Source organism: Tachyglossus aculeatus, chromosome 2 (genome assembly GCF_015852505.1).
Source record: "Tachyglossus aculeatus isolate mTacAcu1 chromosome 2, mTacAcu1.pri, whole genome shotgun sequence".
Classification (NCBI taxonomy): domain Eukaryota; kingdom Metazoa; phylum Chordata; class Mammalia; order Monotremata; family Tachyglossidae; genus Tachyglossus; species Tachyglossus aculeatus.
In genome coordinates, this window is record NC_052067.1 from 92,556,481 (window position 1) to 92,573,526 (window position 17,046).

The 17,046-nt window shown below is 44.7% G+C and overlaps 1 protein-coding gene across 1 annotated transcript in view; it reads right to left on the reverse strand.

Moving 5' to 3' along the window:
* Positions 1-1,101: 1,101 nt before the first annotated feature.
* Positions 1,102-17,046, reverse strand: part of RNF217 (ring finger protein 217) — a 194,642-nt gene continuing 178,697 nt past the window's right edge. Inside the window, exons 5-6 of the mRNA XM_038762547.1 lie at positions 3,128-3,199; positions 1,102-2,201 (exon numbers count right to left, since the gene is read on the reverse strand). Of these exons, the coding sequence (XP_038618475.1) occupies positions 2,128-2,201; positions 3,128-3,199 (146 nt within the window). The 3' untranslated portion in view covers positions 1,102-2,127. The remainder of the gene's footprint in view (positions 2,202-3,127; positions 3,200-17,046) is intronic.

The window sequence follows — 17,046 nt, forward strand, 5'->3', positions numbered from 1 at the left end:
GCCACTAACCTACCATGAATGCCGTCAGTCTAACTGACAACCTGGCACTTGCTCCTCGTGCTCTGAAGTCCAATGAAGCATCCTGAACTCCGACAAACTGTTTCAGGGCAGATGCAGAGGATGAAGAGTAAAGCACTAAGTTTCAGGGGATGGAGAAGGAATGAAGATTTTGAGGTTGCATTTCCTCCAACCTGATGCCGATGTCCCGGAAGGCAACAATCGCACAGATCTTTCGATCATTCAACTACCGCTCTTGGAGATGGACTTCTGGGCTGGAGGGATCGTAGGTCTGCCCAGGAATGACAGGATTGGTGTGGTGTTCTTTATGGTTGGCTTTCATTACGAAAACCACACTTCTCGGGTTTTTAGTCCCCCCCCCCAGTATTTAAACTTGCCCTTTGAACAAGTCTAATACTGGGGAGATATTGGGAAACTCCCTTGATTTACTTTTCTCTACTTCCTGTCCACTCAGCCCAGTTTGTATTTTAAGGATTTCCTTTTGAACACGAAAACTTGGTGTCTGCAAAGACGCTGTCTTAAAAATGGCATCAGCTACAGAACACTGTGACTTTGAACAAGGAGTGCGCATAAGAGCCAAATGAATTCCTAAAAAAATCTTGTTTCCATAAAAATCCCAGGAACATAAAAAATATATAGATCTGTCTTCAGCAGAAATGTTCAATCAATGTGACATTTAAAATGGAATACAGAATTTAGCAGTTTCCTTCACCAAGAAAAAAAAAATATGTTTTTTGGGTTAGCAATTTTAGCAATTGGGTCAGCCATCAAATCCCTTTCACCCAGGATAATAGTTATCATATGTGCCAAAATAAAAGATGGTCAAAAATATTAGAGATGGTAATGCTTTCAGCAACCCCCTCAAATCAGTTGTGGGAGAGGTCTTCAAAGTGGACGGAGTGTGGCCAAATTGATAGAGCCCCAGCCTGGGAGTCGGAAAGACCAGGTTCTAATGCTGCTCCACCACTTGTCTGCTGCGTGACCTTGGGCAAGTCACTTAACTTCTCTGGGCCTCAGATACCTCATCTGTAAAAATGGGGCTGAAGACTTGTGAGCCCCATGTGGAACACAGATCACGTCCAAACTGATTATCTTGTATCCATCCCAGTGCTTAGTACGTGCCAGACACAAATACCATAAAAATAAATGTGAAATTCCAGTGAAACATTGCATAAATTGATTATTTTTAGGCAAGTGGGGCTGTCGGGACTTATCCCCCCACCATCTACTCTCCTGAGCGCTTAGTACAGTGCTCTGCACACAATAAGCGCTCAATAAATACCATTGATGATGTCGAAGTGACCACTCTTTCTTCCTAAATGTCTGTCCTTCAAAGTGCTAACCCACATAGGGAGAAGCAACATAAGAATGGAAGTGCATTGAGGGGACATGGGCTGGCAACATCTGAAGCCAGTTTTATCTCACACACACACACACACACACGCACGTCTGCACACACAGTAGTGCCACCTGCTTCTACTTCTGATTTTTGCTCTGAGTTCCCTTTTAGGCACGAAGATTTTGGCACCAGCAATCCCTGCCAAACGGGTAAATTAAGCCTCTTTGTCCGCAGGTAGAAACAGGTGCGATAGGCCAATCCTCTCTTTGCCTTCCCAGAAGGAGCCTCGCTTAATTGCGTCGGCAGGTTCCAAATGCCCGACGGCGATTGAGCGACTCAGACAAGGGACGGGAGGGTTCTGTGGGCCTTCTTAGGCCAGTTCTCCCGAAGGACCTCACTGGAAAATCCGCATGGAAAATCGGCAAAAAGACAGGGTGAGAGGAGGATCGCGGTCACAATGGGGCCGAGGGGAGATCGAGAAATCAACCTGGAGGTTAGCTCCTTTCAGTCTTCATTGAAAAAGCAGCACTCTGTCGAGGGGCTGGATGAAGAGAAGGGACAGGTCGGGGGAAGGAGAAGGCTACCATGTTGGAAGAAGGCACCAGGGCAGGAGAGCATCTGGCTGGGAACTCTGGGGAGGGAAGATGACTTCTGGGACCTTGACACGCTGAAAGGTGGCCAAGGTTTCTTCTTTCTGCTGTGCGATTCTGGTTAGCCCTTGCAGGACTGTCTCCGTTTGAAGCGGGGGAAGAGGATAAACAGTCTGCTTCTTACCAGGGCATACCCGTCCGTGACCTCTTCCTCTGCTTTTTGCAAAGGCAATAGATGGGAAACACAAACAGACCTGCAAAAGAGAAAACGCCGTTACACTGTTCGAGAAAGGACACAGGTCTACTCGCATCCACGGAACTCCGTTATCTGGGACGGACTCACGTACTACTGATGGGAAAATACCACCCGATTCACTGGAGACAGTTTAATCAATTGATGGTGTTTATTGAGCACTTACTGGGTACAGAGCACTGTACTAGACGTTTGGGGAGTACAATGCAAAGAGAGTTGGTGGGCACTGTACTAGGTGCTTGGGAGAATACAACACAGAGTTGGTGGACATGATCCCTGCCCAAAAGGATTGTTCTTGATCAAATTAGGCCTTCATTTCTTAGGGAGGTTCAGAAATGCTATACTAACGTCAGTAACAAATATACTTGCATTCTCCAGCAAGTGGGGAGTGAGGGCTTCTCTTCCTGACTCCTTTCATTGCTCTGACCCCTTCGCTGAGTTATCCGAGCATTTCAGACAGATTCTTCTTAGGGAATCTTCAGGTACAATAAAGGTACGCGTTCCTTCAGTGACCCAATAAGCTCTAACAGCAAAACCCTCTAAATCGATTCGCTTCGATTCGCTACAGATGACCGAATGTGCTTTTTATGGTTAGTTTGACTATGTAAAATTTCATCTGCATACACAGGCCAACGCTGCTGAGAAAAAGCCGCACGGTAACTGGCTCTTTCGCTCCCAACCGGGACAGTCGCAGCACTCAGCATGCTCTGGGCCCACTGGGCCGTAGATAAAAGCTGCTCCCACACAGTCTCGGACTCCTCCATCCCCACCAAGAAAATCACCGTGGTAACTGCCATCTTTCCTCTTGCGATGGAGGTTTCCTGCTCCCTGCCTGCTCCGTGGGCACTTACTCTCACTGCAATCATTTTCACACCCACAGCCCAGAGAATGAAAGATTAAGACCCACCAGAAAAGTCGGCATCTTACCTATTACAACTGCTATGGCCCCCAGCACCAGTCCCAAGACCAGGATTAAAGGTGCAATGAGTAGTTTTCCAGCTGAAAAATAAAACCCAAGGATGAGAAGCTTTAAACAACAACAGTTTGATTTTGCCTGACTCTTTCAGATCCCATCATCCCGCTATTCACGGCGATCTAGCCCACACTGCAAATACGAGACTGAATAGACGACGTAAAAAAGTATATATGTCCCCAATTTCCTTTTATCACTCTACTTCATGGTCCACAAAGCTCATAGCCTACATCGGGAAAGGGCATGGTTCAGTTCAATAGCTCTCACGACCCGAGGAGACTTAAACCTGGCTTAATAATACGATGTAATCGCTTCTCCCGTTGACGAGGGAAGGGTATCCCTGCTCTCTGAAATCCCCCAGGATTTTACTCATCCCTCCCACCTCTAACCTTTGCACCTTCCCTTGCTCCACTCTACTTCCCATGTCATCATCATCGATGGTATTTAATTGAGCACTTACTGAATGCAGGGTACTGTACTAAAGTGTACTTAGTACTAGAGCATGTGTACTAGTACAGTGTACTAGTGTACTGTACACTGTACTAGAGAAGCAGCGTGGCTCAGTGGAAAGAGCCCGGGCTTGGGAGTCAGAGGTCAAGGGTTCTAATCCCCGCTCCCCCACATAATAATAATGATGGCATTTATTAAGTGCTTACTATGTGCAAAGCACTGTTCTAAGTGCTGGGGCACTTACAAGGTGATCAGGTTGTCCCACGGGGGGCTCACAGTCTTAATTCCTATTTTACAGATGAGATAACTGAGTCACAGAGAAGTGAAGTGACTTGCCCAAAGTCACACAGCTGACAATTGGCAGGGCTGGTATTCGAACCCATGACCCCTGACTCCAAAGCCCAGGCTCTTTCCACTGAGCCACGCTGTCTGCTGTGTGACCCTGGGCAAGTCACTTAACTTCTCTGTGCCTTAGTTACCTCATCTGTAAAATGGGGATTAAGACTGTGAGCCCCAGGTGGGACAACGTGATCACCTTGCATCCCCCCAGCGCTTAGAACAGTGCTTTGCACATAGCAACTGCTTAGCAAATAATAATAATAATGATGGCATTTGTTAAGCGCTTACTATGTGCAAAGCACTGTTCTAAGTGCTGAGCACATGCCATCATCATTATTACTACTGAGTGCTTGGGAGAGTACAAAACATTTCCAATAGCCCACGAGATGAAGAGGGATCACAGCTGGGGCTCGGCAGCTTGACCAAAAGCCCAGTCCACTCTCAAAGGAAGGGCCTTCCCCCAGAAGATTCTAAAAAGCAGGGAAAAAGCGCCAGCCCCCCAAATCCAACAATCGTGTACCACTTTCCGACGGCAGAAATTGCAGCAACAAAAGAGAAAGCCGAATCGCAGTGATTTGAACTGCAGATGGCTCTACTCCCCTTCCTCTTCCTCCACTCTCCCCTTCTTCCTCCCCTCACTCTAATCCAGATTCTTTTTTATCCGCCTTGGTCCTGCTTGAATGAATGAGTGAATGAATGAAATTCTGGTGCCTCTAGCCAAAGAGGCTAATTAGTCCAGGAGGTTTGTGTTTTATTCAAGGGACAGGTTAGGGTTAACCTCACCACCTACTAAGTGTAGCGCTTCTCCACTGTGAGCCCGCTGTTGGGTCGGGACCGTCTCTATATGTTGCCAACTTGGACTTCCCAAGCGCTTAGCACAGTGCTCTGCGCACAGTAAGCGCTCAATAAATACGATTGAATGAATACAGAGCACTATACCTCACCACCTACTAAGTGTAGCACTCTATACAGAGCACTATAAATAACACTGATTGACTGAAATCCAGTGGTCTGGACTGCAGTTGAGCACTAAACATACAATAATAATGATGGCATTTATTAAGCGCTTACTATGTGCAAAGCACTGTTCCAAGTGCTGATCCCTAGAGGGTCATCCCAGCACGGCTCAGTGGAAAGAGCACAGGCTTGGGAGTCAGAGGTCATGGGTTCGAATCCTGGCACAACCACTTGTCCGCTTTGTGACCTTGGGCAAACTCTGTGCCTCAGTTACCTTATCTGTAAAATGGGGATTAAGACTGTGAGCCCTATGTGGGGCAACCTGATCACCTTGTATCCCCCCCAGTGCTTAGGACAGTCCTTTGCACATAGTAAGCACTTAACAAATACCATGATTATTATTATTATTATCATTCCCAACATGCCTTGTGCCTGAGGGATCAGGAGGGATTTAAACAGTAGCAGTGCAGCCCTCAGACTCTCATCCCTCTGGACCACTGAGTAAAACCACCAGGAACCCTTGTCACACACCCACTGAGCCGTCTAGTAATAATAATAATGATTGCATTTGTTAAGCGCTTATTATGTGCAAAGCACTGTTCTAAGTACCCATGCTCTCAACATGCATTGCACCTGTGGGGCAGTACAAGGCCTCTACGATGGTATTATGGTATTTGCTAAGCGCTTACTGTGTGCCAAGCACTGTTCTAAACGCTGAGGTAGATACAAGGTAATCAGGTGGTCCCACGTGGGGCTCACAGTCTTAATCCCCATTTCACAGATAAGGTAACTGAGGCCCAGAGAAGTGAAGTGACTTGCCCAAAGTCACACAGCTGACAAGTGGCGGAGCCGGGACTACAGCCCACGACCTCTGACTCCCAAGCCCGGGCTCTTTCCACTAAGCCATGCTGCTTCTCTGCTTCTCTACGATGCTTGGGATGCTTTGGAAGCTCTAGACTGTAAGCTCATTATGGGCAGGGAATGTGCCCGCTAATTCTGTTATGCTGTACTTTATCAAGTGCTTAGTACAGTGGGCAAGGCACTTAACTTTTCGGTGCCTCAGTTCCCACATCTGTAAAATGGGGATTAAGACTGTGAGCTCCCAGTGGGACAACCTGATTACTTTGTATCCACCTCAGCACTTAGAACAGTACTTGGGGCAATATTAAGCACTTAACAAATACCATGATTATTATTATTATTATTACAGTGCTCTGCACAGAGTAAGCACTCAATAAATACCATTGATTGATTGACTGATTGGTTTGTGACTGACTTCTGAATGAACTGGGCAGTAGCACCTTAAATCCTTTGCCAGTCCCCTGTATCAAAGGACTTTTTGGACTCTGTGCTATGATTTTGTATTGTATTTTGTAAGCAGCATGGCTCAATGGAAAGAGCACAGGCTGTGAAGTCAGAGGGCATGGGTTCAAATCCCGGCTCTGCCAATTGTCAGCTGTGTGACTTTAGGCAAGTCACTTAACTTCTCTGTGCCTCAGTTCCCTCATCTGTAAAATGGGGATGAAGACTGTAAGCCCCCCAGGGGACAACCTGATCACCTTGTAACCTCCCCAGCACTTAGAACAGTGCATGGCACATAGTAAGCACTTAACAAATGCCATCATTATTATTATTATTATTGATATTGATGCTGTCTTCACCTGTGCTTAATAAATACCGTAATTATTATTATCTTTCCTCTTGGATCTGTCATCCAACCCTCTTCACCCTTATACTGTGAGCCTCTGGAGGGCCAGAAAGTCTTTAATAATGCTCACCTGGGTATTTTATTCCCAGGGCTTAGTACAGTGCTTGCATATGGTAGGGACTTACAACATATCCTAGTGGAAAGAGCACGGGCCTGTAAGTTAGGGGACCTGGATTCGGATCCCAGCTCTGCCAGTTTGTTATCTGACCTTAGCCAAGTCATTTAGGTTCTTTGTGCCTCATCTTTTTCATATGTGAAATGGGGATTTCACCTGTACTCCCTCTCCCGTAGACCGTGAGCCCCATGTGGGACAGGGATTGTGTCCGATCTGCCTATCTTGAACGAACCCCGATAATTAGAACAGTGCTTGTACAAAGAGAGAACTTAACTGCTAGAACAATTATTATTATTCTCTAGACTGTGAGCTCCTTGTGGGCAGGGAATATGTCTATCAACTCTGTTTGTACTTCCCAAGTGCTTAGTACAGTGCTCTGCACATAGTAAGCGCTCAATAAATACGATTGATTGATTGATTGTACTGTACTCTCCCAGGAGCTTAACAAAGTCTATTAAAAGCTTAGATACAAGCTTATCGGGTTGGACAGAGTCTCTGTTCCACATGGGGCTCACAGCCTTAATCCCCCATTTTACAGATGGGGGTAACTGTGGGCACAGAGAAGTGAAGTGACTTGCCCAAGGTCATGCAGCAGACAAGTGGCAGAGCCGGGATAAGAACCCAGGTCCTTTTGACTCTCAAGCCCGGGCACTATCCCCTAGGCCACGCTGAATATTGAATGGTTACGAATGTGAGTCCCATGTCCTATGTCCAACCTGATTAGCTTGTATCTACACCAGTGCTCAGAATAGTGCTTGGAACATAATAAGCACTTAACAAATACCATAATAATAATTATTATTAACTCCTACATGTGCAAAGGTCTCGGAGAATGTGTGCACATCTCTCCATTCCCCTAGTTATGGGATGGGTCCTTCCACTAAATCAGCAATTCAAGAATAAACCAGTGCCCGTCTTCTTGGCCCCCTCGATAATCATAATTGTTGTACTGTTAAGCGCTTACTATGTGCCAGGCACTGTACTAAGCACTGGTCTGAATCGCAGCACTCCATCTATCCGCACCTGTTTCATTCCAGAGGAAGAAAAAATGATGGAGTCATCCGTTGTGGGCAGGGAACCTATCTACCAACTCTGTTATATTACTTGCATTCTCCCAAGTGCTTAGTACAGAGTAAGTGCTCAGTAAATACCACTGATTCTCCCTCTATTTACAGATGCTTTCTCCACACTACATCATCCTCTGAAAGCACTAGAGGAATTTTGAAAGAGATTGCTTTTGCAGGATCCTGAGCATATGCACCTCCGAAATCCATCAATTGAAGGTATTCATTCATTCAATCGTATTTATTGAGCGCTTACTGTGTGCAGAGCACTGTACTAAGCACTTGGGAAGTACACATCAGCAACATATAGAGATGGTCCCTACCTAAGGAGCACTAACTGTGTACAGAGCACTGAACTAAGTGTTCGGGAGATAGATACAATTCAGTAGAGTCGGTAGGCACTGCTTGTGAGAAGCAGCACGGCCTAGTGGATAGAGCCCAGGCCCGGGAGTCCGAAGGTCATGGGTTCTAATCCCGGCTCTGCCACATGTCCGCTGTTTGACTTTGGGCAAGTCACTTCACTTCTCTGGGCCTCAGTTACCTCATCTGCAAAATGGGGATCAAGATTGTGGGCCCCATGTGGGGCAGAGATTGGGTCCAACCTGATCAGCTTGTATCTACCCAAATGTTTAGAACAGCTTGGCTGTGCAAATACCACAATTATTTTAGAGAAGCAGTGTAGCTCAGTGGAAGAGCATGGGAGTCAGAAGTCATGGGTTCAAATCCCAGCTCCGCCAAGTGTCAGCTGTGTGACTTTGGGCAAGTCAACTTCTCTGTGCCTCAGTTACCTCATCTGTAAAATGGGGATTAAGACTGTGAACCCCCCATGGAACAACCTGATCACCTCATAACCTCCCCAGAGCTTAGAACAGTGCTTTGCACATAATAAGTGCTTAATAAATGCCATCATTATTATTATTAAGCAATAATAATGATAATTATAATGGCGAGAAACGTTCTGGCCATGTCACCCCGCCTCCTCAAAAATCTCCAGTGGTTGCCTATCAATTTCCGTATCAAACAAAAACTCCTCACTACTGGCTTCAAAGCTTTCCATCACCTTGCTCCCTCCTACCTCACCTCCATCTCTCCTTCTAAAGCCCAGCCCATACACTCCACTCTTCTGGTGCTAACCTCCTCACTGGGCCTCCATCTCGCCTGTCCCGCCGTCGACCCCTGGCCCACATCCATCCCCTGGCCTGGAATGCCCTCCCTCCACATATCCACCAAACTAGCTCTCTTCCTCCCTTCAAAGCCCTACTGAAGGCACACCTCCTCCAAAAGGCCTTCCCATACTAAGCCCCCCTTTTCCTCAGCTCCCCCTCCCTTCTGCATCACCTCAACTCACTCCCTTTGTTCTTCCCCTTCTCTCCCCACCCCACAGCACTTATGTATATATCTATAATTCTATTTATTTATATTGATGCCTGTTTGTTTTGATTTGTATATACCTAAAATTATATTTATTTATTTATATTCATGCCTGTTTACTTGTTTTGATGTCTGTCTCCCCCTTCTAGACTGTAAGCCCAGTGTGGACAGAGATTGACTCTCCTTATTGCTGAATTGTATTTTCAAAGCACTTAGTACAGTGTTCTGCACACAGGAAGTGCTCAGTAAATACAACTGAATGAATGAAGGAATGACTTTAAACTCCCAATGTATTACTAGTCAGTGGCTTTGACATGATGGGAATCATGATTGATAACCCTGATTTTGAACCCCTTCTCAAAGGAGACCTGCCCCATGGTCATAGATTTTTAAGCAAAAGGCAGGATCAGGAGGTTTTCCTGAAGGCTCTGCTCAACTTTAGTTGAGGAAACTGAGGCACAGAAAAATCAAGCAACTCAGCCAAGGTCATGCGGCAAGCAATCAGCAGATCTGGGATTAAGACTCACATCCTCTCATTCCTAGGTTTGTGCTCTTTTCACTAGGCCACACTTCTTCTCTATTATATTATGAACGCATTTTTCTCACTGTATCTCCTTTCTGCCACTTACCGCTGCATCTTTTCCTATCCTGAACTTTACCACACCAAGGCATCTCCCTCAAAGGGCTCGTGAAAATACTTCCTCCTCCAGAAAGCCACCACTGTGAACATGCTACTTACACTATTTTAGAGTGCCTGAAAATAAAGAAGGCTTTTAGGCATTTTGGGAGGTATTCCTGAGGGTGGTGGGGTATTCAATGCTTAGTACAATGCCTGGCACATAATAAGGGCTTAACAAATACCATTGTTTAATTATTATTATTATTATTATTGTTGTTGTTGTTGTTGTTGTTATTATTCAACATTTCTGGAAAGCTTTAAAAATAGGAGGGACTTGTCTGGGATGATTTCAGTATGCTTTTCTCTGACCTGCTGCCCTTGATTTGGAGGGGAAAGATCGAATCTTGATATTTACCTTCCAATTCTTAGGACTCATAAGCATTCCTCAACCCTTGACACTTCAGTTTCCTGAAGAATTTAGGCTTTAAAGAGTGCAATCTTTTCAACCAGGCCCAACACAATGTCATATTTTTGTATTACAGCACACGCTCCATTTAATTCACTTAACTGGATTCAGAAGGTACTTGAAGAGTTTCACAAATTGATGAGAAACTACCTAGCAGCCGAGCCAAAAACAGCATTTGCGGAGAAGGAACAAAAGGCTACCGTCCTCCCCATAAGCTCAGGTTCGTTAGCAAACCCGCTCCTGTTCGCCAGAGAAGGGATGAGCTCTTCCTTGAATACAGTGACTTACTGTCCAAGCCAATCCTGCTGGTTTATTACTTCACCCGACCTTGACGACAAAGTCTTTCTGGAAAGCCACCTTCACGCCTGCCTGCCAAATATATGGTCTTGGTGGGCAAGGAGAAAGGCAGGAAAGTTGGTCAGTCAATCATATTTATTGAATGCTTACTGTGTGCAGAGCACTGTACTAAGTGCTTGGGAGAGAATGTAACATTATAACAGACATATTCCCCGCCCATAGTGAGCTTACAGTTCATTTATTCATTCAATCAATCATATTTATTAAGCACTTACTGTGTGCAAAGCACTGTACTAAGCGCTTGGGAGAGGACAAAATAACAATAAACAAGACACATTCCCTACCCACAGTGAGCTTACAGTCTAGAGGAGGAGAGAGTCTAAAGGACAGAGTATTGAGAAGAATGAGAACTAGAGAGTCATCACTGTTCTTTCCTCTGATGATAATAACGACAAGAGTAATAATAATAATGATATGGGTTTTGTTAAGTTCCTACTATGTTTCAAGCACTGTTCTATGAACGAGGGTAGATACAAGTAATCAGGTCGGACACAGTCCGTGACTCACTTGGGGCTCACAGTCTAAGTAGGAAGGAGAACAGGGATTGATGATTATATCTCTGAAGAGTACAAAAAATTTTTCCAGCATGGCTGGATGGATGAGTCAGGATACAAGCCAAAACTAAAAGAAAAGCTGGTAATTTGCCAATTCAGTCACATTCCAGACTGATCATTTTAATCCTGTTTTGGGCCACTGATGATATATTTCTTTAGATTCTGTCTGACCAATAACCAATTTACGCAGAGAGAAATTCATGGATGAGTAATTGATTTGTGTCCTGTCGTCTTTTTTTCCTCGCTGTTCTAGTCCTAATGTTAGTTGCTCAGGCAATAGACTCTCTGCTGACCAAACCAGAAACTTAAAAAAAATATCTCTTATCCACCTACTTTTCACAGACACCCTCCACCACATTCCATTCTTGGCAATTCCCTCTATTACAATCACTCTATTCCCTTTTGAACATTTTAACATTGATGGGAATTACCTGAATACCCTATGAATGTTTTGATGATCTGATTTTATATATTTGAATAGGGGTTACTAAGAAAAGATCAAGAGGAAAAAAAGAAGGGAGAGGTGGATCAGAAAACCGAGGGGCAGGCCTGAAAACATACATGGTCTGTACAATGATGGTATTTGTTAAGTGCTTACTACAAATATTAATTGTGGTATTTATTAAGTGCTTACTTACTAAGCACTGGGGTGGATACAAGCAAATCGGGTTGGACACAGTCCTTGTCCCACGTGGGGCTCACAGTCTCAATCCTCATTTTACAGATGAGGCAACTGAGGCCCAGAGAAGTAAAATGACTTGCCCAGGGTCACACAGGAGCCATGTGGTGGAGCTGAGGTGAGAACCCAGGCCCTTCCGACTCTCAGACCCATGCTCTATCCATTAGGCCATGCTATACGAGATGAGCCCACTGACTCAACAAAAATCAGTCTTTCTGGGCACACGTTGTGGAAATTCAAGTAAAATGTCAAGTAAAACCCGGCCTTCAAAATCACCTCCATAGAGCCGTCTTCTTGCCCAATCCAACTGCTTCTACTCCGTCCTAATTCTCCTCGACCTCTCAGCTGCCTTCTGAACCATCAACCACCTCATTCTCTTGGAAATATTATCGAACTTTGGCTTCACTGACACTGTCCTCTCCTGATTCACCGCCTATCTCTCTGGCCACTCATTCTTAGTCTCTTTAAGGGCTCCTCCTCTGCCTCTCGCCTGCTAACTGTGTAAGTCCCTCAGGGTTCAGCTCTGGATCCAGACTGAGCCCCCTTTTCCTCTCCTCCTCCCCATCCCCCCCAGCTCTACCTCCTTCCCCTCCCCACAGCACCTGTATATATGTTTGTACAGATTTATTTTACTTTTACATATTTACTATTCTATTTATTTTGTTAATGATGTACATTTAGCTTTAATTCTATTTGTTCTGACAACTTGACACCTGTCCACATGTTTTGTTCTGTTGCCTGTTTCCCCTTCTAGACTGTGAGCCCATTGTTGGGTAGGGACCGTCTCTGTATGTTGCCAACTTATACTTTCCAAGCACTTAGTACAGTGCTCTGCACACAGTAAGCGCTCAATAAATATGATTGAATGAATGCCTTGATTACTGCAACAGCCTTTTTGCAGACCTCCCTGCCTCCTTTCTCTTCATTCAATCGTATTTATTGAGTGCTTACTGTGTGCAGGATTTCACTGTCAGTAGCATCATCTCTGAAACTGAAGGACAGCTGGATATACTGCTTGTACTATTGACATATTTACCCTGCTACTGTTACACTACTGTTCTTTCTCCTGTTCCTGCTATTTGTAAATCATTTCTGTCCCCCACATCAGATTGTAAACTCGAGGGCAGGGACTATATCTCTTTCTTCTAATGCAAACACTCTAGCACTAAGTATACAGTGCACTGCACCGAGAGAGCACTCAACAAATACCATCAAATGATTGATTACTAGGAAAAGTAAGCAGGGAGGGCACACAGGCAAAGCCAGGGCCAAAATCTACAGTTACACCAGAAAGTAAAAAAAGATGACTTGGAAGCTTCTTCTCAGATGATGTTCAGAGGATAGGATGCCTGATTTTCCTGCTCCTGGCATTCACAAGCTCAGAATTATCTTTCTACACTCGTTGTGGCTGACCGGAAAGACAGCAACTAAACTAAACCAGCGCTATGAAATGGTAGCAACTAAACAAGCTATTTATTGAGTGCTTACTCAATGCAGAGCACTATACCAAGCACTTGAGAGAGTACAACAGGGTCGGTAGGCGTGATCCCTGTTCTCAAAGAGTTTACAGTTTGCAGAAGGAGACAGATATTAAAATACATTACAGAGAGGGAAATAGTAGACTATAAGGATATACATGCATTAGCGCTGTGGGGCTGGGAGAGTATCAAGGTGCTTAAGGGATAATTTAAGCATACAAGCTAGCTCTCTTCCTCCCTTCTAAGCCCTACTGAGAGCTCACCTCCTCCAGGAGGCTTTCCCAGACTGAGCCCCCTTTCTCCTCTCCTCCTTCCCTCCCCATCGACCCCCCGCCCTACCTCCTTCCCCTCCCTACAGCACTTGTGTATATTTGTACATATTTCTCTATTTATTTTACTTGTACATATTTACTACTCTATTTTATTAATGATGCACATATAGCTATAATTCTATTTATTCTGACGGTTTTGACTCCTGCCTACATGTTTTGTTTTGTTATCTGTCTCCCCCTTCTAGACTGTGAGCCCATTGTTGGGTAGGGACCGTCTCTATATGTTGCCGACTTGTACTTCCTAAGCACTTAGTACAGTGCTCTGCACACAGTAAGCACTCAATAAATACGATTGAATGAATAAATGAATGAATGAATGAAGCAACTCAACTCTGTAGAGCTTGTCTTCTAATTCGAGACAAAATCATTCAACTCTCACACTAAGCTTCATATATTTGGACCCCTCTAGACTGTAAGCTCTTTGTGGGCAGGGAATGTGCCTGTTACACTGTACTATACCAAGAGCTCAATACGCTGCTCTGCACATGGTAAGCGCTCAATAAATATGACTGACTGACTCTTTGGTGCCTGATTTAAATGTCTAAAAGTTACCTCGAAGACTCTCAACCTGTTTCAGTACAGTTGATTTGAGCATGCACGCTTGAGGAGCTCAATCCCCTTGAGGACTTTTTGGCAAGCTAAAGACGCACAGAGGGCTCCAATCAATCTGGAGAAAATTCTACAGACAAAATCCCCGTTACTTGGAACTGATGGCTCTCATTTTCTTTTCAACTTTTAATTGCTTTTGAATCCTGCGGATTTAAAAATGAAGGCTGTGGAGGATTAACAGATTGTTTAATTGGGCGAGGAAGAATCTGTCCCTTCTATTGTTTTTCTGCTTCTTTGTAGCTGATGGAGAGTTGCAGCCTTCGTAACTCAATGTTAAATTAGCATTTAAACTCAGTGACTTATAGCCAAGTATGTGATAATGACTTTCCTGCCCTCAATTTAGTCTTCAGTGCTAAAAGGGATATTTATAATTTACTCATGCTCCAATGTAGATGATTACTGTGTCTAAAGCACACTGCTGTTAAAAGAGCTATTTTGAACAATTGGGCTGCTTGTACACCTTCTGGTGAAATCACCATTGAAAAGATTGCAGATATTCTTCAGTTTGTAACATCCGTCACGGAAAAAGCTTTCAAGAGCGTTCATCTTATTGCTTAGGTTATAGAGTGCCAGAATGTTAAGTGCAGAGCTTGGAGGAAACGGGATGCTAACTCAGGACTTCAAGATGAGTCCTGCCTGGTTGGAAGGAAAGGAGAAAGGAACTAGAAGAAAGTAGGTATGTGCCAAAGCAGCATCATGGAAAACATGATGCTTTTCTCCACCTGCAGGACACCAAAATCCTGTAGACTATAGGTTCCCTCTAGACTGTACGCTCGTTGTGGGCAGGGAATGTGTCTGTTTATTGTTATACTGTACTCTCCCCAGCATTTAGTACAGTGCTCTGCACACGGTAAGCGCTCAATAAATATGACTGACTCCTTGTGGGCAAGGATCACGTCTACCACACTCTATAATACTGTACTCTATTACACTGTACCTTCCTAAGCGCTCAATAAATACCTCTGATTGATTGGTTGATTTTATTTCTGGGCCACTGACACCAGCTGGGCAGAAATGAACAATTTGGATTTACAGATTCATTCAATCGCATTTACTGAGCGCTTACTGTGTGCAGAGCACTCTTATTTCATAGCTGCTAAACCAGCTCATTGTCATCATCAACCTATGCGGTACTACGCGGTTGAGAGATGCTCAACTTCTCTGAGGCTTCTGACATGGTGAATCACCACTCTACTCAAAAGGCTAATAGGTTCCAGTTTTAGGAAATGGTACTAACCTGTTCTGGGTAGCAGGGAAGGTGCAGGGTATTTGATAAATACTGTATTGAGCGCCGGGGTACATACAAGTTAATCAGTTTGGGCACAGTCAGATCCCCTCTAGACTGCAAGCTCATTGTGGGCAGGGAATGTGTTGGTCTGTTGTTACACTGAACTCCCCCAAGTGCTTAGTAGGGTGCTTTGCACACAGTAAGTGCTCAATAAAGGACTGAATGAATAAATGCATGCATGGGGCTCACAGCCTAAGTAGGCGGGAGAACAGGGAGAAACCGAAGCACAGAAAAGGTAAGTGACTTGCCCAAGGTCACACAGCAAATCTCTTCACCATCAGCTCCCAGTAGGTGGGAGGAGGTAATGCCGTCTAGCTCAGGAATACTTCATTCATTCACTCAATTGTATTTATTGAGCGCTTACTGTGTGCAGAGCACTCTACTAACTCGATCTACCCCAGCTCTTAGTAAAGTGTTGGCACCTAGTAATAATACCAATGATGACATTTATTAAGCACTTACTATGTGCCAAACACTGTTCTATGCACTAGGGGGATACAAGGTGATCAGGTTGTCCCAGGTGGGGCTCACAGTCTTCATCCCCATTTTACAGATGAGGTAACTGAGGCCCAGAGAAGTGAAGTGACTTGCCCAAAATCACACAGCTGACAATTGGCAGAGCTGGGATTTGAACCCATGACCTCTGACTCCAAAGCCCGGGATCTTTCCACTGAACCACACTGCTTCTCATCGTACGTGCTTAACAAACACTATTAAAAAACTACTTTCCCAAGCATTTAGTCTAGTGCTCTGCCTCAGGAGGCACTCAATAAATACTGAGGGATACAAGTCTCTCCACCAGTTGATTCTTTAAAGAGCATTAACCACATATCAGGGGCAGAGGTAGAAATGGACAGTCGAGGCTCTATGTGTAGCTTTACCACACTAGGAGCTGACTATCCCAAACAAGAGCTCACCCAGCTCGACACCTCTGAGTCATCATGATGATGGTATTTGTTAAGCACTTACTATGTGCAAAGCCCTGTTCTAAGCGCTGGGGAGGTTACAAGGTGATCAGGTTGTCCCACGGGGGCTCACATTTTAATCCCCATTTTACCCTTTACAGTGCTCTGCACATAGTAAGCGCTCAATAAATACGATTGATTGATTGATTGATTGATTTAAATCAGTTGATTAACCTCGCCCCCTCCTACCTCACCTCGCTATGCTCCTACACTTCACTCTAATGCCAACTTTATCACTTTGTCTCAATCTTGTCTCCCTTGTCCCCAGTCCCTCGACCACGTCCTGCCTCTGGCCTGGAATGCCCTCCATCCTTAAATCCGACAGAAAGTTGCTTTCCCTCCCTTCAAAGCCTTATTGCGGGCATTCATTCATTCATTCAATCATATTTATTGAGTGCTTACTGTGTGCAGAGCACTGTGCTAAGCACCTGGGAAGTACAAATCGGCAACATATAGAGGCGGTCCCTACCCAGCAACGGGCTCACAGTCTAGAAGGGAGAGACAGACAACAAAACAAAACAA